Source organism: Gastrolobium bilobum, unplaced genomic scaffold (assembly GCF_033153095.1).
Source record: "Gastrolobium bilobum isolate Gb01-03AN ecotype WA unplaced genomic scaffold, APGP_CSIRO_Gbil_v1 utg8372, whole genome shotgun sequence".
Classification (NCBI taxonomy): domain Eukaryota; kingdom Viridiplantae; phylum Streptophyta; class Magnoliopsida; order Fabales; family Fabaceae; genus Gastrolobium; species Gastrolobium bilobum.
The window spans coordinates 36,213-59,370 of record NW_026897597.1 but is presented as its reverse complement, the minus strand read 5'-3'; the positions used below and the strand labels follow the sequence as shown (position 1 = coordinate 59,370).

Sequence of the window (23,158 nt, the reverse complement as noted above, 5' to 3'; positions counted from 1 at the left end):
ATAAAAAACAAAAAACTTTTGCGCTCATGTTGCTATTGTTTACACTTAATGCAGACTATTAATTAAAATGACATTACAATTTATGACTCGGTTAGTTAGGGACTCTTAATTAACAACTTGACTCGACTAACAGAATACTTAACAACCTTGTTGTATTAAAAAAAAAGTATTCAAAAAACACAAACAACCTTGCCACATCATATTCACACAAAGTCCCTTTTATTTCGCACAAAGTCCTTAATGCCCTGCAGGCTATTAATTAAAATGACGTTACAATTTATGACTCGGTTAGTTAGGGACTCTTAATTAACTTGACTCGACTAACAGAATACTTAACAACCTTGTTGTATTAAATAAAAGTATTCAAAAAACACAAACAACCTTGCCACGTCATATTCGCACAAAGTTCCTTTTATTTCCCACAAAGTCCTTAATGCATTGCCCCCAATGAGTGTCTTGCATTTTAGTGCATTAAATCTTAAAATATTTTATGATATGATAATAGGGCTCCATAAGAGTAGAAAATAATATCAACCGAAATTTTTTATCTTATCTTTATATATTGTGTATTAAATAATTAATCTTGTTAAGGGTAGGAAATTATATGAATTTGATGAATTCATAACTCGTTGTGTATTTAAGGTGTACTAAACTATTCCGTACTTGGGGTAAATAATATGATTTTATGATATGAAATAAATAGATAAAAATACTCTTTTGACAAAATTTTATATAATTTATTAAAATTGATTTTGTAACTTATTAATATATTCATTCTTAATTTGAATTATTAAAGAATTTAAAAATACACTTTTAAATAAAATATATTAATAAATTCTTAAATTCTTAATTTAAGAATTTATTGAGATATTTACTATGTCAACGATAGTCAAATTAGAAAGTTATATGGTATACAATGAATTAATAGAATTGATTTTAATAATTTCATGTTATACACATATTTGTATTTTACCATAATTTTAGTCGTTAATTTTTTAATCAATGGGCCTCATATAGTTTTGTCAACTCAACAGCAGATGAGAGGGTATTGGACCTGTTAGCCTGCACATGAGTCAAATGGATTTCTTTAAGTCACTGATAAAACAACTAATCTGTTTTGGAACTTCCAACCTGTCATGATAAGAGAGGTTTTTACATTACTCCCAGATGAATGATTAGTCTTCTACGCCATAGGAGTCGCAGTTGCCGGTACATCCAATCGATGGGTGATTTAGGTCAACATCTCTTGGAATCTTTTCATAAAAGATTCTATCTTTTCAACTCTCTCCTAGAGGTGACAATATGGGTTGAATCCGACGGGTCAACCCGCCAAAATGGGGCGGGTTGTACATTTCAACCCACCTCAACCCACCCCACTTAGTAGTGGGTCAAAATAGATTGGTGGTGGGTCGGGGCGGGTTGGCCTGCGGGTCTGTTTTGTTTTGTTTTTTACTATTGGGTAGTACTTCATTTGTCACTAAACTTTTGTGATATGAATTTTTTTATCTTAATACTCTCCTAGAAAAATATAAAGAAGATAAACTTTATTTATGACAAACGTTATCCATATATGGAGACAAAAATAAGTTCCTAAAAAATATATGAGTAAATATTAATATACATTTAGGTTTGAGATTGAAAAAAAATTAAGAAAATTGTGAAATGAAAATAAGTAATATTAGGAAATTAAGAAAATATAATTTATTTATAATTTATATTTTTTTATTTTTTAGGCGGGTTGACCCGTCAACCCATCACAAAACGGGATCGGTTGGGATTTTCAACCCATATAAAAATGCGGGGTGAGCCAACCCATTTTTGGCGGGATGGCAGCGGGGCGAGACAGGTCGAAGCGGGCCGACCCGTTTTGCCACCTCTACATTCTCTCCTCCATGCATAGTATTTGTGTCTGGCTCTGATACCATACTGTTGCCTATAAATAAATTAAAAAATAGAAAATTGACTTTATTGAAAAAGTGTAACCTCAAATAGAATTATGGATTTATTGAATAAACCTCTTGTACAAGTGCCTTTCGGAAAGTTTAAATAGACAATCAAAACATTAACAAAATAACAATAACCCCTACATTAATTGTTCTGCTACTAATAGTGAAGATTGTATTTGATCCACTTCTCCCACATTCCTAATAATTGGGTCACATAATAAACCTTTATTGACAACAATAATTTAAAATAAATTAATAAAATAGCAAAAATAAAAAAACCGTAACAGAAATATATATACTTAATTTTCTTTTGGCTAATTTGGTAAATCAGTTTGCTTCTTGCCATCTCAACCTTTTTTTTAATGAACGCTATGCCAGATATAAACAACTATACTTGGATCTTTCTTGGGTAAGAGATTACAGGTTAGGTCCACTAGGTGTTTTACCGTAATAGTAAAAATTAAAAAAATAAAAGCAGTGCATATTGGGGCTAACTATCATTCCCCCCCACCCCCCACCAAATAACCCCCACCCTGTTTACAAAAATATAAATAACGTCATGTATTCTAAGTAATTGCTTCACTGCGCACGTCATGTATTTATTATTATTAATTTTATTTTTTTTCATGATTTTTAGGTAACGTCTTTTAACATGGCACTAAATGAAGTCCCTATTAATATGTATGCCATTAGCTTCTTGCATCGTCCAGAAACTCAGATTCCTCAAACTCATACTTGCTCCTGTTTGACGAAACACTTCTTAGACATTGAAGGGTTAGCAGTCTTCTCTTTGAATTTTATTTTTTTATTCCTTGCTTTTGGGTCTGATAAAGATTGTTTGAAGCATGCAGATACATATAGCACCCCTTTACAGCAAGATGGAGAATGAATTTGTTAAGGCATTTTCTGATTCATTCGCTATGAAGGGAGGAGAGGGCCCTCACAGTTATGCCCAAAATTCAAACCCTCAGGTATATCTATATCTTACTCGTACACTTTCTCTAATTTCATTTAATTAGCATACAAAGCTTTAACAATTTTCATTAATTTGGTTGGTAGTTTAAAAGGAAAAATACTTTCATTAATTATGATGAACTGCATATACTTGTATATGGCTTTGTTGGTCAAAGATGTTGTACAAGAGCTGAATTTATGGATATAGTAAACAGAAAAATATTTAGTTAATGAAGATAAGTTATCTGCATTTATTTCTAAAATGATGTCGTTTTGGGATTGAAAGATTAGAAAATTATAATTATAAAGACTATAATAATTTTGAAATAAATTAAAATTACAAAAATACTGAGATTTCCGTTCCAAAACAATATCGTATTAGATTTACTGCAGATAACTTATCTACAGTCTCCAGAAAAAACAAACCTTATAGTAATAGGGAAAAACAACTCTCGTGTTAGCTAGTGGAGAATTATTTTCTTGTGTCCCTTCAATTTTCATATAACAATTATATTATTATTTTAGATGTGGATCCCATCAAAGGATGTGTGTGTAAAATTGTAATATAATATAATTATCTCCTGATGTAAGAGAAAATTGAAACCGTAAAAACATGACATCTTATATAAACAGGGCAGGGAGGGACTAGGGGTGGCCATGCCCCAAATTAAATAAATAAAAAATTATTATTTATTTATTTATCTATAGGAAAGTAAAAGACCTCGGTTCCATGGACATGGAGGAAGGAAAATGCTGAATCAACAATAAAGGGTGCAGAAAGTGGGGCAAAACGACTTGTGCAATGTGGATTTCAAATTTTTTTACCGATTGAAACTTATACTGGTCTATAACAAGTTTCACTGGATCATGTGACATGATTTTTCCTGTACATCTTAAATTTCATTGTATTTTTATTTTTTTATACAACTCTTTTTTTGTATACAAAATTTCATTGTATATTTTTATCTTTACATTTCATTTTATAAATAATAATTATTAGAATTAATATTTCTAAGAGATAATTTTATTTTCTATACACACATAATAGTGTATTGGGTCCATTTTTTTATCTCTCTTTTTCTCACATGAGTCTCACACATTTTTATGTATATGTAAGAGACAATTTTTTCTTTTATAACAAGAGAAATATTAGTCCCATAATTATTATAAATAATTTTTATTTAATCAAAAATATTCTTAAACTAATGGAAGGATTTTGATGCTGTGCAAATTGATCAAACAAGTTAAGTAAGTAACTGTTTGTGAACTCTTATTTTTAATTTGTCTTTTCTTTATAAGTATAAGCTAAGCCAAACATAATTTTATAAATGTTCTTATTTTGAAAAGTGTTTTTTTATACTAAAGAAAAAAGTTAAAAGCTAAAAATTCACGAGAGGAGCTTTTTTAAAAATATATGTCAACTTTTTAGAATTCTCATATTTATTTTTCAATTATGCCCTTATTTTAAATTTTTATTTATGAATTTATCATTTACACTTATAATTTACCCTAATAATAAATTATTTAAAAACCCCAAAGTAACTTTATACAATTATCAATCAAAAAGCTTTTAACTTTATTTTTTAAGTTTATTTTTTTTTTAACTTTAACTTAAGAGTGGTTTTTAGCTTAAAAAAATATCAAAAAGCTCTAAATCAAATTTAGTTTGACTTGAATTCTATGCGCATCAACTTGGCTCTCCACTTGGCTCCAATATATAGCATGATTAATGACCGGATTGAGGTTGAATTATTTTGATATTTAAATAAAATATAAAAATTTAAATATTATGTATGACTAAATTAACATTTATATTCATTTCATAAAAGTAAAAAATATTTTACAATATATATCTAAAAAAATTATACAGTACTGCTACGTAGTTAATACACACTTTTTTATTTTTCTTTCATTTATAATGAATAAAAAAATAAAAATAAAGAATAATCATTATGTTACTTAATACATGAAAGTCTGTCCGTTTCACAATGAGTGAAATATCCAAGCGTAGAATATACATAAAAGTTAGAAAGGGATTATATTTGCAAACTTTACATAAAATAATAACTAAAATATCAAGTAGACGACATGTTTTAAAAGTCAACGGACAACAAGTTAACTATGTTTTATTTATAGAGATATTGTTTGTTATACAATAATATCATTTATCTCATGCAACACACATAAAAATAAAAAATAGATAAAATTCATTAAAAAGATGAGAAAAAAAGAAAATAAGTAAGTTTTTCTTTTTTCTTTTTTGTATTGCATGATATAAATTATCTCATAAAATGAGAAACAATATTCCTTTTTGTTGGGTGGTGTTCCTTCACTGATGATGGAGTGCACCTTATTAAATATGGTGCAGGGCTCAAGGGCCCAACCACCTATTCAGAAAGAAGGTGAAAAGTTCTAGTATCTCTTCATCTTATATAAACTCCTTGAAATAATTTGTAATGGGTTGGATTTTGTTAGAGAATTCTAGTACCTCTAAAAAAAAGTTTGAATGTTAGATCTCTTTGGGAAAGCTTGAATATCGCCGTTGTTTGTGAAGTTTGATTGTACTTTTAGTGAAAGACTAGAAAAGCTTGACTTTTGTAATTTTTCTATTTGACAGAGTGAAAGATTTTCTGAACTAATATCCCATAATTTTTACTTCTGCATATTGAAGGAGATTTTTCACATTAAAATTTGAGTATATTTTTCTTTATCTCTCTCCTCTACACAATTTTATTTTCTGCTATGTGTTGGTGTTGGTCAACCTAGTAACTCCAGACCCATTTTTTGATTGCGGAACTCTTAAATTCGAACTCCGACTTGTAACTTGCTTTCGTGCTATTTGAGGACCGACTTGTCCAGACAATTTTAATTTATACTTAGATCTTTATAACTTAACATAAAGTTTTTGTTTGACTCAGAAAGTATAATTTGTTGAGCTAATAAATTATCGATTTTTGTCAATTTGATATTGGTTGAGTTGATTTATCACTGGTTATAGTCGTATAGACTCTCCTGATTTTATGGGCTGATGGGATCAAAGACAAGATCACTCCATCCACTTTTGGATCGAATGGAATCTTCAAGTGCAGTTTTGTAATTTAAGATAACTAATCAGAGTAGTTAATTCCTCCTTAAATAGTTAAATATATAACCTGTGCCCCTCCACTCCATAATGACGCATTAACAAAGGAGCCGGCAAATATAAAAATATTTCCCATCTCTTTATCATAAAATATTCACTTGTCCAAGTTCTCTCAATTCAAATACTAATTAATTTAAAATATTAATTAATATATTAATATGATTATTAATTATTTTATTAATGATTCTCAATCAACACTAATAAGTAATAACTAATTAATTATTAATGGAAATCATACGTAATAATGTATTAATAATTATTTAATCTTTATAAATTCTTAATAATAAAAAAATAAAAAAATGTTGCTGGGTCCCCTGACTAGCCTTTTGAGATAATAATTTTCACTCAACCTATTCTGCTTGATTTTGGCTAGTTGAAACTTCGGTTAGACAAACAGCCCAAGTTTGACTCATATATTAGGTGGGCCAAATTTAATTTAACGATATATTATATTTAAAATTATAAATTTTTAAATTAAACCAATATTTTTTAAATTACATTGATAATAATTATATTTATACTACCTTTCTTCATATATATATATATATATATAAATAATTAATTCAACTGTTGAGTATGTGATATTATCTTAATGACTATATATACTAAATTTTAAACAATTTGAATATTAATAAGTATATATTTTAATAATATATATTTACTTATATTTAAATAACATATTATATTGTTACCAAAAAAATATTATACGTTAAAATAAAGTTGTATGATAAACAATCAGTTAGTTTTTGAATTGTATGAAATTTTATAAATTTAATAATTTCTTGAAAACTTTTTATCTAACGGTTAGATTAATATAATTTAAAAGTTCATAAAAATAAGTATGTTATCATGTATATGGGAAAAATATTTATCCTTTTAAAAGACAATTATTTTAGTTAAAGTTTTTTTTAATATTTAAATTTAAAAAATTCTCACATTTTTTTCTATTATGATTTATGTTTCTTCCATCATAAAGTACAGTAGTTTTGACTTAAATAACATAATTATTTATTCATCAAAAGGAGAAATACTAATCTCATATATATTGGGTCACGATGATTGTAGGGAGAGAAAAGCTCATGTAAGTAATCTTTAATTGTTAATAAATTAGTTTACCAAAAAAAAAAGAGTTAATAAGTTATAGTTTTTACATCTAACTAGATCAATCACATGTATGGGTGTCTATATAGATCGTGTTACGATTGACAAAGCTCTAGATACAGGCTATATGTAAAGAACAAGAAAATGCAGGTATGGTTCATATACAAAACCACCATTTCAAAACATGGATGGATCATCATCCATTTCCAAGTTCTGTATACCAACTAAACTTGATTTAAATCATTAAATACACAAATTACATAACAATAATTTTGAGTTGTGAATATCTAAAGAAATCTCGATATCTAACACTTGAAATCCATTTCTTAAGTTCTTGTTAAACTTAAAAGTATTTCTATTTTGCAGGTAAACTTACGAAAGCATGTGAAAGTAGATAACACCAGCAGCCATCATTTTAAAATAGAGATGGGGAATGAATCATATGCCATGAAAGGAGGAGAGGGTCCTCACAGCTATGCTCAAAACTCCAACTTTCAAGTATATTAATTGGCTATTATATACGCTGATAACACCTTGCTTCATGTTCATCTTATTCTTCTCTCACCAATAACTTTAAGCATGGATAAAGATGGTGACAAAATGGCATGCACTCATCTGCTTTATTGTCATTTGGCTATGCATCAATTTGCTAAATTGTATACAGTTATAGCTATGTAATGGTTTTTGCAGAAAGATATGATTGAAGTTCGTAAAAAGTTGATCCAGGAGGCGATAGCCAAATGCTTTGATCCCCGAGCCTATGCTGAACACACAAGCTCAATTTGTATAGCAGACATGGGTTGCTCTACAGGACCAAATACATTTCTTGCAATGCAAATTATAATAGATGCAATAGAGCACCAATTCCAATCACATGGTCTTGCTGCTCAAAGTTCAGAACTCCAAGTTTTCTTTAATGACCAAATCACAAATGACTTCAACACGCTCTTCAAAAATCTTCCACCAAATAGGAAGTATTTTGCAGCTGGTGTGCCTGGCTCTTTTCGTGGACGCTTATTTCCAAAGGAAACACTTCATTTGGTCCATTCTTCTTCATCTCTAAACTGGCTCTCTACAGTGCCCAAAGAAATTACAGACAGAACTTCTAATGCATGGAACAAAGGGAGGATTCATTGCACAAATGCTCCCAAGGAGGTTGCAGATGCCTATGCAACCCAGTATAAAATGGACTTGGAAAATTTCCTCCATGCTAGAGAACAAGAACTTGTGGAAAATGGACTAATGATACTTCAAATACCTGTAGCATCAGACGTGATTCTTGATTCAGAAGTAGACCCTAATAGAGTTTTTGAACTTCTGGGATCTTGCCTGGTGGACATGACTAAAGGGGTAAGAAACCTATTGGCTTTTGCTGTCTTAAATAGGTTATGAATGAAACCATTTAATGAATAACTTTTTCTAATTTTCCATGGAATTTTATTTCTTGTTCCCCATTAAGAAATTTGGATTAAATAGGCTTTTGCATTGGAATAAGCATGTATAACCACAAAGATATTCAATGCTTACCAAATCTGAAATTTGGATTATTCTACCTAGTCCTCATAGCTGGCTTTAATGCAGGGACTGATTAGTGAAGAAAAAGTGGACTCTTTCAATGTGCCTTTCTTTTACTCACCTGTTAAGAATGTGAAGGCAATTCTAGAAACAAATGGTAGTTTCAGTATGGAGTGGATGGAAACATTAGATATCAAAGATATTTTTGCAATCCCGAGTGCACAAGTTTTTGTTTCCACGTACAGAGCAGTGCTGGAAGAGTTAATTGAGAAGCATTTTGGTGGAGGAAATATGGATGAGCTTTTTGATCGCTACACTGAGAAAGTTAAGGAATTTCCAGATATCATGAATTCAAAGAAGCTAAAAATAGTCATGTTGTATGCTCTTCTCAAGCGCAAGTCAAAAGCATTGATAGGTACGGCCTAGGGCCTACACGTTCTGGCTTCTCTTCAGCAATAATGTGTTATTCATCAACCAATGAACTTTTATTTCAGTTTTAGAATTTAATAAGTGGAAGAACACTCTTGATATGTCTTGAGAGAACTGTAATATGTTGTTCCTTTAATTTTTACCGCGCCTCTGCAGAATTAGTTCCTCTATATTAGTGTTTCAATAAAGTTTAAGTAGTATTTTATTATTGCTGGGAGTTAACCTTGTAATTAAGATTTTTCTTAGTTGCTAATTAGTTGTCCAATGAAAATGATACATTTATACCATTCTTTTACACCACTAATGTGTAAATAAGTGATGGTAATATATTATATGGCAATGGGAAATGTAAACAAGATTGTTGCAGTATGCTTTTATATTTAAGCTTCTGGTTTTTCACACTGCATCATGTTTGTTAGGACGTCTATCCTATGGAAATTGCCCAAAGTTTTGCATGGGGCCTTAAAGTACAACATTTCCAATTCCACTTGCTTTCTATGCTACATAACAATTTCCCATTGGATTCATCAGGGATTACATCACATGGCATCGATTGATGCATTATAATAATTGTTTGAGGATACACTCAGATCGAGCAATCAATCACGTGTTTGACTATATATATTTGAGGAGAGATATTCTCACTACCAAAATTTTTCACTACCAACTTACTACTTATCTAATCACCATTAGATTAGCATTTTCTCTCTCTTCAAAAACTTTTTAACATTCTCTCTTTTTGATCTAATGGTGATGTGATGGGTAGTAAGCTAGTAGTAAAAAATTTTGATAGTTAGAATACCCTCTCTATATATTTAAGGGTAATCATTTTTTTCTTTTAACGAAGAAATTTTTTCTCCTATTAGTAACTCGTGGTATAAGTGAAATCTACAAAATAGTACAGGAAAAAAAAAAAATTCAAGATGCAACTGACTTATACCATAAGTCATTAATAGGAGAACATAATTGTCTTATGTGAGCTTTGATTTTCTCATGTTACATAAGAATTCAATTCTTATGTTGTAATTGTAACTCAATTAATGGTACACCTCACACTTATTAAAAAAAAAAAAAACTTCGCAATCACAACAAGAGAAAACACTTCTCATGCAACAAGAAATGTTTTTCTTTGTGGTGCATATTCTTTTCTTTTATTTTAAAAAGGGAATTATTATTCTTATGTTGTAGGTGATAGGTATCTTATGTCATAGACTCAATATATGTGGACCCCATTGATTTAAAAGAAAAAAGAAAAAAGGAAAAAGCAAGCACGGATATCGAAGGGTCAGTAGGAAAAATTTTCTATCTTATGCTGCATAAGAGTAACTTAACCCTTTTAAAAATGATGGACTCTACACTAGTTATCTCTTATAGCACGACAGGATCTATAACACTAAACCCGTATATCTTCACTTTGCTCCAATCTTTCACCTTCGCGGAAGACCCACACCTTCACCCGCATATCGATAAGCATAATGTAAAAACTTTATAATGCAAGTTTCTATTTCCTCTCAAAGACTGAGCATTTATACATACAACGTTTTTAAGCTAAACTATTCACAATCCAATGATAATGCAAACCAACAGAATACAAATAAAACAACCCCAAAAAACAGAAGATTCACGCTATGCGAAGGCTTTAAGATAAAGGGCTAGATCTAGCTGTATCTCATTTATTTAAGGGATAGTGACATCAGAAAGAATGACTGGATATGCAGGATGATTGGATGAACACTATTGCTGCTTATAGTAGCCACTTTGGTGAGGCGGAGGATAAGGAGATGGAATGGTATAAGGAGGCCGAGGAACAGAGGCAGGTTGTTGTGCGTGTGCATTGTAGTATGAACCACGCCATCCAGGATATGCAGGTTGGCCATACTCATGGCTTGCAGGTGGCTGCTGATGGACCGGAGGAGGTGGGTATGGAGAAGCTGATGTTGGTGGAATGTGGTATGGTGGTGGAGGCTGATGTGCAGGACCATACGGGGGAGGGGGATGACCATAGGCAGGGACTGGTGGCTGCTCAGCTGGCTGATAATAAGGTGCTTGGGGACGAGAATCTGTTAATGTACTGGATCGTTGATTTTGGTTTCCCACTGAAGGGTAGTTGTTGTTAAAAGCACCTGTGTTTTTGTTATCCTGGAAACTCAGACCGGCCACTTGTCTCTGAACATCTTCAATCATTTCCCTGCACTGGATGTTCCTTGTCATTACAAAGTCATTGCTCTGCTGCTTTACATTTGTGATTGCATCCTATTGAACAACGAAATTGCATATTACTACACAACAAATATTTGCTTTTAACACTATCTTCAAAACACATTCAAATAATACTGGGAATGATAGAAAGTAACAATGATGATAATGTGCTAAGCTTTGGGGAAAAATAATTAATAAATCGGGTAAGTTTTAACGGAAGAGAATTCAAACCAGCCCTAGTTTATAAGTTATTACCTGCAGAGTAACATAGAATTTTAACCCTTCATTGATGTTGTCCTTTATTTCTCGAAACTTTGCTATGGCAGCTTCAATCTGCTTGTAGGATTTTTCACGTGAAGCTGGAATAATAACAAGGAAACCATCAAAAGATCAACTATCACACAGAAGTGTGTGTACTAAAAAAGCGGAGCATTTTGTATAAAATGAACGAGTCATACCAAAAACTGCCACAGAAAATTAAGAACTGAAAATTTATCTTAATTAATGTAACAATTGAGAAAACTTTCTTTTGCTGATTAATCTTGAAATTTTATGTACATTATTAAACATAATCTGAAAACAAACTTAACCTTGTCAAAATAATGATAAAGTATAAAAACCAGATTCAATCATGAGGAAAACAACTAAACGAACAAGAACTACCTTTGTATTCTTCAAGATTGAAGATAACAGAGAAATCATCATTTTGAGCCTGCAAACAATGTCAAACAATTATCAAAATCACATTCTTGAAGTTTCTCATCATCTACCAACTATCAGAAGCCATCACCAAGAAAGAAAGACTGCAACCCGCAATACAACAACAAAGGGATGTCCCCCATGCTTGCTTCTATAGTGATTAATTTGTTAGACATATAATCAGTCACTTTTGCCTTCACAGGCGTGAGCATTAGTTCAAGAAGCATGAAATATAATCATAGGTAGTTTGCATTTGCTGCTAGTAGTTACTTTGGCAGTTTGGCATTGATTAGTGGTAGTCAGCTAGGGTCGCATTCTAAATCAAGAATCTCAAGAGAATAGTCCCACGAGAATAACCACTGTGTGGGAAAAGGTAGTCCAAAAAATGAAAAACAAATCTACTAGATAGTTGGGACATGTTTCTCTTCTTAGACGGGTGCCCAAAAATAGATACCTGGATCTGCAGCAACAATTGCTCTTGTGCCTCAATATTTTGAGCTATTTCTTCACAAATATGGTCATATTTTGCTATCTCCTTCTTGAAAAGATCCTCATAAGAACCGGTGGACGTCATCAATTTGGGTAATATATCATCCTGAAGATGTTTATAGAAATATAAGCCAAGATAACTTGTGTGTTTAATAGTTTCATGAATGGTAATACAACGAAACAAATTCCCATCAATTCTTTGCATCCACAGCATTAGAAACCTTAAAATGAAGAAAACAAAATCCAAACCACTAATTCATCTTGCAGACTTGCACAACAAGTTAACAGAAATGCAAATTACACATAGAAAACTGGCATGGGCTTTTTTTTCTCATTCTTAATTACAGTACAACATTTTTTTACATTACTTGAAGAGAATCTTGTATTCAAATGATAGAACACCTATAACACACAGTATAGGGGAGCCTCACTTTAATCATCTGATATAAAAACTTGAGGTTTTAATTACTTAATATAAGAAGAAAGAAGGAATTTATGAATGATGAATCCTGTAGGTAACAATATATGGTGTGAAAATAGTCTTTAGTCCTCTACCCTTCGGACCTATGATTCAAGTATATGCCAAAATTGGTAATGTAGTTGAGTATCAGTATCATATACATATCTCACACTGAAAAATAGCAGAGTGAGAAAGGTGCTCGGGAGAGGACAGACAACCAGGGACTTAAATTGGAAGTGGTCCTAGGTGGATGAATTTTATTTTATTTTTACATATATAAATATAAATATTTTATTTAATAACATAACCCACATCTTAATTTTTATTTTTATTTTTTAAATTATCATATTTAGGTATGGAATCATATCATATCAAAAGCTTGTACCTGTACCTGTACCATGCAACATAGCTTGGGAGGCATAAGCTCAAAAGTTATTAAAATATTAGAGTGCATGTGGTTTATGGACATGTTTTCTGTTTCCATTTTCTGTTTCAACTAATACTTACAAAAATACCATCTTGTTTTTGTTTTGTTTCCATTTACCCAAACCAAACACACCCTTAAGTTCTCTAACATTCACAACCATTATATGCTTTAATTATATATTAGCCTTCTGTACTAAAGATATATGAACACAATTCCCGTTCTGTTCACAAAGTAAAAGAAATCAATTTTGAATATTAATTACCAGTCAATCCCATGTAGCTATGTAATCCTCAATATCATCACAAAAACAATCCACAAAGAAAATAATGCTTCTGCCCAGAAAGAACTAAACTCCACATAAATGTAAAGTCGGGCTTAATATTAAGTACCTCTCCACATGCATTTACAGTCTGAAATTTTCTATTCCTTTTGCTTGTATTTTAAAATTTAATATTTTTTGCAGCTTTAATCCAAGAATAACGAGGTTATACTGCATAAGTTCACCAATGAATGAACGAAATATATTGATAAAAGTAAAAGCACAGTCAGAAATATACCTAACCATTGCAAGTTTTAAATTTTAAAAGATGGGTTACAACTAACCATAATGAAAGTAACAAGGCAACCATTGATAATAATAACTCTCCTCAGCCTCACATAGCACAGGTTTCAGATATAAGTTATGATGCACGGACACGGACACGACACAACACACAACACGCATGTTTTTTTTTACCGTCACACAAAGAAAAAATGTGCCGACACGTTAATTCTAAAAAATGTCATATTTCGACACGTTGGGACACGTTTTGATATTAAATAAAAATTTTAATATATATAATATAATTTATATTTAATACATATAAGAGTCTATAATAAATCATATAACCAATCAAATATTTAAATTTCATAAGATAAATATAAATATAAATAACTTTTCGTACTTTGTTAATTTTTAATTACAAATTTCATAACAGAAAAAAATTAATTTATAAATTATTTCTTTTATATTTAGTTAACAAAATAAAATTAAGATTTAAAAAAAATTAAAAACAAAAAAAACGTGTCCGAGCGTGTCCCCAAATGTTGACCGCGTGTCCCCAAACGTCGACTGCGTGTCGGAACGTGTCAAAGAGTTGACCGCGTGTCCCCAAATGTTGACCGCGTGTCCGAGCGTGTCGGACACGTGTCCGACACGCAAATTTTAAAAAAATTCGCGTATCCGTGCTTTGAAGGTGCAGAGCAATGCATTACGTTACGATAAAAATGGAAGAAAATTATGAACATCTGGACTAAAATCCCCAGAGGAATCCCTATTTACCCTAAAGAAAACTGTTACAGTTAAGCCAAGTAACAGGTTGGGAGGATGTATTACGGGCTCACTCAAGGTTTATTCACGTAATAAATATAAGGGGCTGGAAAATGATGCTGAGTCAGCATGTAGTCTGTTGGCAGAGAATATTCCCAATAGGAGGCTCAACAGAATTCAGTTAGGCGATTGGAATATGGAGGGAAGAATGGAGGATAAGTAGAGACAGCATGGAAGGGTCTGATCATCCGGAATCTTTGGGCTTGGGATTGGAACTTGGGAGAGACCAATAGCCTCTCCAATTGCTCTGTGTTATCTTTTCATTTCAGTTCATTAATTTTCCTTTTAGTTCTTCAATTTTCCTTTTAGGGGGTGTTTGTTTCAAGTTTTTGAAGAGGATTACCGGTAATCCTTCTTTGGTAAATGTAATTACCACGTTTGGTAGAAGGAATAAATTACGATTCCCGAATATCCAAGGATTACCGGTAATTTGATTTATAAAGAAAAGTCACTATTCAGATTACCAAAAATAATATGGTAATTCGGAATACCAATCAGAATACCAAGCAAAAGGGAAAGCACAACAATAAATTTTGAGACAAAAATACCCTAATACACATAAAAATCTAGACCCAATCTATCAATTACAAAAGTAAAAATAGTTTGAGGTTATTTTTGTAAAATAACCTCATATTCCAAGTCATATTTCGTTCTAAACCAAATATGAAATCAGTAATTTTTATCCAATATTCCCGGTAATATTTTGGCGAACCAAACACCTCTTTCGTAAGATTCCAAGTAAACTCAATTTCTACTGAATTCCCATTAATCATGATTCCCGGTCACCAAAAAATTTCTCCTATACCAAACACACCCTTAGTTCTTCAATTTTCCTGCAACCTGTAGTTTCTTGTAAAGGCTGCTTAGCCTCTATGACTACTGTAACTTCACTGGATTCTTGTTGCACCAGTGCTTGGAAATAGCAATTTCTCTGTTGTTTCTTATTTTCTTAATTCCTTGTGATAAAAATGGAAGAAAATTATAAACATAATGGACTAAAATCCCCCACAGGGGTCAGTGGATAGAATAGTTTAGTACTCTTCTGGGTGTTGCACATGTGTAATCCCTATTTACCCTAAAAAAACACATACTGGATTAAAAACAATGCTTTACCCCGTGTACCTTTCTTTTCATCTCTTTGAGCATGTCCTCAAGACCAGCCCTTTGAGCTCCTAGAGTCTCTAGTTGCCTCTGCATTAGTGAGCACAAAAAATCAATAAAGATCATAAATAAGGAAAATGAAAAAATGTAATCAGTTTTAACATTACAGTCCTGTCAAACAATTAAAAGATGTATCCATTCAATTTCACCTCTCAACTTTGACCATGAATTTTGTAGCATTGATAAGATCATTCAATTAAGAGTGTAGTGAAGAAGAAAACCACAAGCCCGCCCAAATATGTTTTTGCATAATATGTCAACAAAATACATCAAATATTTGTCGATGCAAAAACCACCAAATTCCAGCCATAACATGTTTCAAATACTTGCGCTGAAAGTATGATGATTCTAACCACAAAAACACATTTTGACAACTTAATCAGATCTTCACCGCAACTAGCTTTGAAACATTATACGTCAAGACATACCAAAATAGAATTATCTTTCACCATATCTATATATATATGGAGAAATTAAACGGCATCTTATATCAATAGACAACAGCTATATAAATTATGGACTCAAGAAATGGTTATAGATTTTATTCCTCGGAAATCATAATATAACAATAACAAGACCAAAAACAACAACATACCAAGCTCTGTTTGAGGGACCCCACAATAGCATCTTCATTTTGATCAAGAGACATAATTGGCCTTGCCAAGGTTGGAAGTGCAGATTCAATCTGAGAAAAGACACAGGAGATTCAACGACTTAGCAATGTATTCTGACCACACCAAGTAAGTCATAACAAATACAACAACAATTTACCGGACGGGCATCAAGGATTGACATGAGAGCTGAATGTTCTCTTACTGAACGCTCAATCCTAACATCACTTTCCGCAGCTTGTTTCAAGTTACCTGCAAACCTGTTTAGCCTATCCTGCAAGTTCTTTGTCAAAGTGCTTGACTGAGGCCTAGACCATTTTGTGCCAAATTGACTTCTAAATTGAGAATCTTCTCTTGCTTCCTTCTGCAACAACTCCTCGGTCTGGACCAGCAATTCTTGATTCACCCTCCTTAGGTCCTTAAGTTGCTGCAACTCTGCTTCCAAGCCAGCAGGGCCTCCACTAATCTGCACAGCCTCCACATCTTCTTTGAGATTTGTTGGTAGAGTAAAATTTCCTTCCAAAGCAAGAATAGAATCTGGCAATTCCATTTCCTTAAGCCTAACTCGGGTTAGCTCACTGGCTTGCTGTAACTTTTCAGCCTGTGTTCTTATAATATTGTCTACCATGTCAGTGTACCTAGAGAGGGCCTTGGTACTGCTGTCCGGAACAAGACCTACAAACATCTTCTCTTTACTTGCATCTAGCAAATCATTCATCGCCATTGGCTTCACCATAGAAAATGCCGGAAGAGGTGGTAAGGAACTAGGAGAAGGAACTCTCATGAGGTAAACTCTATCATTCTCCTTGACAGCCCTCTCCAGGTTGCGGTTAATATTGGCCTCTAACTTGTTAATTGCATCTAAAATTTGTGCTGCAGCACCTTTTGAGTTTTTCTTAGCATCAGTAAGGACATTCACAGCACTCCTCAGTCGTGCAATCTCTTCCGCTATATCTTCTTTTTCATGTAGCTCTAATCCATACCTATAACAAGCTTCTGCATAGAATAGAGCTGCCTTTAACTGCACATGAACTATCCAGGATTTATCAAAATGCTGGCTTAAAGGCGCAACATTCAGTGCAGCTGAAGCTTCCTCATAATACAGCCCAACCTATAGAATCTCGAGTGAAGTTAGTTCTTAGGCCAAAAACAAAATGCATGTAAGAAGAAGAAGAACAAATCAGTGATAAAAGTAGTAAAACAATTACCAGCGTTTGAATAAAATAAAATAACGAGTCATATTCACAATTCATTATTAAAGTTAATAAAACAAATTAGTATTTTCCCAGAACTCTGAAAATTTCATAAAAGATAGAATGAATAAGTTATCTTCAACAATCTTCAAAACACAATATGTAATTTTTCCCTACAACATCATATGGAAATCATTAGCAGGATGACCAATTAGAAAATTAAACTCGCGGACCTGCCGAGAGATCTTGGCACAAACACCGGGGGTACTCCCTTTAGCAATGGTGTTCTCAAACACGCACTCCTGAGCCTGAGCCAGCATCAGCTTCTCCAACATGCCGGCGCACTCCACCGATAGATCAATGGTGATGGAACTCCCAATCGAGGCCTTCACGGACGCATTATCCCTCAGGAAAGCAAACGCCCCTGCAGCGGCTATGAAAGCGTGAGAGGCCTGACGGCGGCCATCGACGGTGTTGCGGTCATAGGACAATCCAATCTGGCTGTAAACGGCGCCCAAATTGAAGAGCACGGAAGCCTTCTCGAGATGAATGTTCTGCTGAGAGGCCTTTTGCTTTGGCTTGAAGGCATCGAACCAGACGAAGGTGACGTTGTTGACATGATCGGGGTCAGGTGAGATTGGGAAGCGAGTCTCCACAAGGCATAGGGTTTTGTAGTATTTTTGGAAGAGGTCGCGCCGAGAAGGGAGGGATGGATCGGAGTGCTTCTCTATGTCGGAGCGTTGTTGCTTGAGGATTTCGAGATCCTCTTCGACGTTCCTGGCATCTCCCTCAGAGTAGTGGAAGACCACGTAGTTGCGGAGAGGGCGAAACAGATCCACCGGGTTAGTCTTCTTCTCGAAGATAGCCAGCATGATGTTGGTGGTGGCCGCGGCGGAAGGCGACGGCGACCCGGCCATGATAGAAGATTACAAAATGACCCTGGAGCAGACCAGACGATAACTTCAACGGTTCTGTTTCTCTCTTTGATTTGCTATGCTGCTTAGTGACTAAGTTACGGTGAAATTATGAACGCGCTTTTTAATTTCGTTAGTACCAAATGACAACAATGCCGCCAACGAGGGTTTTTGACGCTTATGACCCTTAATTAATAACTAATTACCAAATTGCTCTTTATTCAAAATTATTTTGAAAATTTACCCTCCCCAACAAATATAACACCAATCTGCTCATGTTTGACCGTTGACCACGAAGCCTACCCGGGTACACTATTACCTACCCGGGTAATTTTTGAAACTTTTTATCTACCCGAGTATGTAGGGGTGTACCCGGGTAGAGTTCTTGAATCTGGGAAAATGGTTGAATTATTTACCCGGGTATGGAGCAGTGTACCCGGGTAAACATCGACGGTAGGGTTTTAAAATACCCCAGCAGCCCCATTTCGAAAACCCACAAAAGGGGTACCCGAGTAGAGCTGCTGGAGGAGTGTCTTCTTGAGCGATTTCAGGCATAATCTTGCACCAATTCGTCTTGTTTCTGATCATCATTCGCGGACCTTGCAACCTCTCTGCCTTCTACCGATTGAAATCGATCAAAGGTGCATTTTTTTTTCAGTTTTTTCAATTATGTTATGATTTCTGTTCTGATTCATTGTATTTTCGTTTATATCATTTGATTCTGTCCGGATTATTTTATCAATTTGTATGTCATACGCTTACCCTAACCCGAACCCTAACCCTGAATCTAACCCTAACCCTAACATGTATCTAATTTCTGATTTTGGTTATTTTTTCAGTTTAATAGTGTGACACAATGACCTCTCGACGCGTTTCAAAGCTGCCAGCGACCCATTCTGAGAGAAGAACCAAGAGTCGTCACGATGGGTCGTCATCCTCTCAGCCCCAGGCTGCTTCGAGTCAGGCTCCGGACTTGACGTTCGGATATTTGTTTGAGGATGACATACCTTCACACGAGAAGTTCGTGAAGTTTTTCATGACCCGGAAGATCTGCGAACCGAAATCACTGGATTCGGCATTCTTCAACCTAGAGCGTTTTGACATTGTGCCGCTTCTTGAGCAGACACATTTACTTCACCTGGCGGAGATGCGATGCCCATACTCGGAGGTTATGGTAAGAGCCTTCTACCAGAACCTTGGCTACTTGCAAGGCGAGCTGACTTCCCGTGTCTGCGGGATTGATATCATCATGACTGCTCCTATCTGGACGGAGCTACTGGGGTTCGATTTTGATGGTGTCACAGGAGCAGCACTATATGATGGAGACAACCATCATATATTTGGTGATTATAACCGGGAGACCATTGTTACAGAGACTAGGAGGGCAGACGTTGAGCCCGGTCATTTTGCTCATTATCCTGTTAGCAACTTGTCAGTTTCTGCTCGCATTCTTCATTATGTGGTGACACATATTATTTTCCAGCGCCCGCATAATCACTCAAAGGTGCTGGAAGGGGACTTTGTCATCCTGTGGGCCCTCCTTCACAGTCAGCAGGTGAACTGGAGGCATTACATATGCATACTGATGTGGAAGGCAGCCAAGTCAAAGAAGGCTGAATTGCCTTTTGCATTTCTGGTGCAGAAGATTCTGCATAGATTTGGAGTGCCTATGGCAACAGAGACCTTGAAGACCGCCAGAGGCTGGAATGCTATATTTGGTGAGAGGCTCCTGAAGCAGTGTGGGATCCTACCGAACAGAGCGGGTATCTGGACGTGGAAGAAGGCACCAGAACCACCTGAGATCCCATTCCACCACGATGCTGAGATGGAGGATGCACCTGCAGGTGATGTGTTGGTCTTTATGAGTTTATGCAATTTTGTGTTGTTTATTTTTTAATGTGGTATTTATAAGATGTGTTTTTCATGGTTTATGATGTAGGCCTTGATGATGATGACGATGATGATGGCGTTGCTGAGGTTGATGTCAGACCGACACGTCCCACCCGCAGTCGGCGACCACCAGCTCCTCCTGATGGTGGATGGACACTTGATCATGTCATGGCATCCATATATGATCTGACTACTGACTTTAGAGGATATAGACAGAGCACGAGCAAGTGGCGGAACCAGATGGACACAAGGGTTGCACGGTTGGACACAAGGGTTTCACGCTTGGAGGGTTTAATTGGCGAGGGTGCCCATACTCAGGAGGAGGAGGAGGAGGATGATGACAATGGGGATGACACACAATCGGATGAAGAGAATGGGGAGGACACGCCATCGGATTAGTGTGTCCATAGGGTTTCATATCATTGATTTAGTTTGATGTAATGTATCAATCCACCCCCAAGTCATATTGTATGTAGGTATTACACAACAATTACCAAAATGCAAAAATATGGCCAAAACAGCTTCTGCAACTGGTCTACTCGGGTACCACGAACTGGTCTATCCGGGTAGGATGTACTCGGGTATATCATTACGAGTTACCCGGGTAGACCAGTTGCAGATGCAGCAGCAGGTGCTGTTCAATCCATTTTTTTTGCATCTTGGTAATTGATGTGTAATACAATAACCTTAACTGACTCGGGGAAGGGGTAAATGGGTATGGTAGACATTCGGATTGCACAATACGGAACGAGTGACTCGCTAAACTTAACGGATACATTTCAACAATACATTTCAACAACACAAGAATACAGTTCAACAATACATTTCAACAACACAATACATAACTAATACAAGATAAAGTTTAGGGTACAAGCAAACAAAACAATACGTAAAGTGATTGTCATTACAAAACAAAGTACTACACAAAAACAATACGTAATCATGCTTGTCTTAGTCTCAATGGACATGTACGAATGTTATGTCCAACTTGCTTGCAATGCTTACATCTGCTCTGACTGCTAGAGGGTTGAGACTCAACCCAATCCATCTCATTCTGAATCCTTGAAGACTTTGGTCTTCCTTTTGCACGTACCAACTGAGCATCCGGAATTACAGTAGGCCCAACAACGGATGGAATCAACAATTCATTGCCAATAGGAAACCAGTGTGCAGCATATACTTTAGCAATGGTTGGAATTTTGAAAACATGATCCACATAATCATAATGGTTTAGCTTGGCTACCTTGCAAACTGCTAATACATGACTGCAGGGATACCTCCTTGCTGTAAACCTACCACACTGACATGTACGATTGATTAAGTCCACTCTCATGGTGTCACCGCCTCGTGTGTAGATTGATTGTAGGCATCCTCAACCTCAAACAATAACAGCTCACTATCATATATCCTCACACGATAAGTGCCGGCCAATTCACCATTTTTTTGCAAAGCTGCATCAACCTTCTTTGAAATTATCCAACCTTGCGAGATATCTTTTTCAATCCCTTCATGTCTCTTGACGAAATACTCAACGAGTCTACTGAATGTCATCTTGACCAATGCAGTTATAGGCAGATTTCGTGCTCCACGAAGCACCTTATTCACACACTCAGATAGGTTAGTTGTCATATGACCAAACCTACGTCCTGTCTCATCATACGACCTGCACCATTGCTCTTTCGGAATCGCATCCAACCATGAAACAACTTCAGGATTGTTCTCGATAAATTCCTTGTATCTAATGTCGAAATTTATCTTTGAACATGTGTACCCTGCAAAAAACCATGACATATGCATTGGTTAGTGAATTTCATCAACGTTTTCTTCAAATGGTTGAAAATGTGAGTAATTATACCGTACATTACCTAATTTCATCAACGTTTTCTTCAATTCCACATTCCTAAAACGGGTATTGAAGTTGCTTCCGATGTGACGTAGACAAAATACATGATAAGCATATGGAGGCTGCCACCCTCTGTGATCTTTCACCGCCCTTATGATGCTTCGATGACGATCGGATATTAGACAAATACCATGCCTATGTGTGACATGAAAACGTAAAAGGCTAAGAAACCAGGACCAATCATCCAACCTCTCACCTGGAGGAACAACAACAAAGTCAATAGGGATGGGCTCAGAAATTATTTACAGTATGAAGTGGCAAAGAAGGGTCACATGCTTTCACATACTCCAAAGCAAAATTATTTACTCACCTGGAGGAACAACAGCAAAGGCAATAGGGAGCAGAAATCCATCTCCATCCTGAGATGTTGCAATCAATAGAGTACCTCTGTACTTCCCATACAGATGAGTGCCGTCAATTTGAATTATAGGCTTGCAGTGTTTGAATGCTTCAATGCATTGGTGAAATGTCCAAAAAACCCTTTGAAATACGGCCCTGTCTGTATAAACCCGACGTTCATCAAAACATTGATTTGTATCAAGCTTGAACATAGAACCCACATTCACCTCCATCATATACTTCAGCCAATTTGGCAAGAATCCGTACGATTTCTCCCAGTCACCAAACAACTTAACGATGGCCTTCATTTTTGCCTTCCAGGCCTTCCTGTACGTTATGTTGTATCCATATGTTCCCTGTATCCTCTCATGTATCAGAGCTGGTCTTGTGGATGGATCTTCCTTTAACATATCTGGA

At 34.9% G+C, this 23,158-nt stretch overlaps 2 protein-coding genes across 2 annotated transcripts; one reads left to right on the top strand and one right to left on the bottom strand.

Moving 5' to 3' along the window:
* The first annotated feature begins 2,824 nt into the window (after positions 1–2,824).
* LOC133308414 (loganic acid O-methyltransferase-like) lies at positions 2,825–9,084 on the top strand. Its single transcript, XM_061509026.1, has 4 exons — positions 2,825–2,917; positions 7,510–7,641; positions 7,834–8,493; positions 8,725–9,084. The coding sequence occupies exons 1-4, from the start codon at positions 2,825–2,827 to the stop codon at positions 9,082–9,084; spliced, it is 1,245 nt and encodes a 414-aa protein (XP_061365010.1).
* Positions 9,085–10,558: 1,474 nt separating this feature from the next.
* Positions 10,559–18,677, bottom strand: LOC133308425 (vacuolar-sorting protein BRO1). Its single transcript, XM_061509038.1, has 8 exons — positions 17,929–18,677; positions 16,663–17,613; positions 16,487–16,576; positions 15,853–15,921; positions 12,440–12,580; positions 11,950–11,998; positions 11,542–11,645; positions 10,559–11,340 (listed from the first exon to the last, which is right to left on the bottom strand). Exons 1-8 carry the CDS (start codon positions 18,610–18,612, stop codon positions 10,822–10,824), a joined length of 2,607 nt encoding a protein of 868 aa, XP_061365022.1. The 5' UTR covers positions 18,613–18,677; the 3' UTR covers positions 10,559–10,821.
* Positions 18,678–23,158: the final 4,481 nt, after the last annotated feature.

Coding starts and splice junctions, on each gene's coding strand:
- LOC133308414 (XM_061509026.1), top strand. CDS start 2,825: ATGGAGAATGAATTTGTTAAGGCATTTTCTGATTCATTCGCTATGAAG. Junction 2,918..7,509: donor CCCAAAATTCAAACCCTCAG/GTATATCTATAT, acceptor TCTATTTTGCAG/GTAAACTTACGAAAGCATGT. Junction 7,642..7,833: donor CTCAAAACTCCAACTTTCAA/GTATATTAATTG, acceptor TGGTTTTTGCAG/AAAGATATGATTGAAGTTCG.
- LOC133308425 (XM_061509038.1), bottom strand. CDS start 18,612: ATGGCCGGGTCGCCGTCGCCTTCCGCCGCGGCCACCACCAACATCATG. Junction 17,614..17,928: donor GTGCCAAGATCTCTCGGCAG/GTCCGCGAGTTT, acceptor GAGATTCTATAG/GTTGGGCTGTATTATGAGGA. Junction 11,341..11,541: donor AATTCTATGTTACTCTGCAG/GTAATAACTTAT, acceptor GTTGTTCAATAG/GATGCAATCACAAATGTAAA.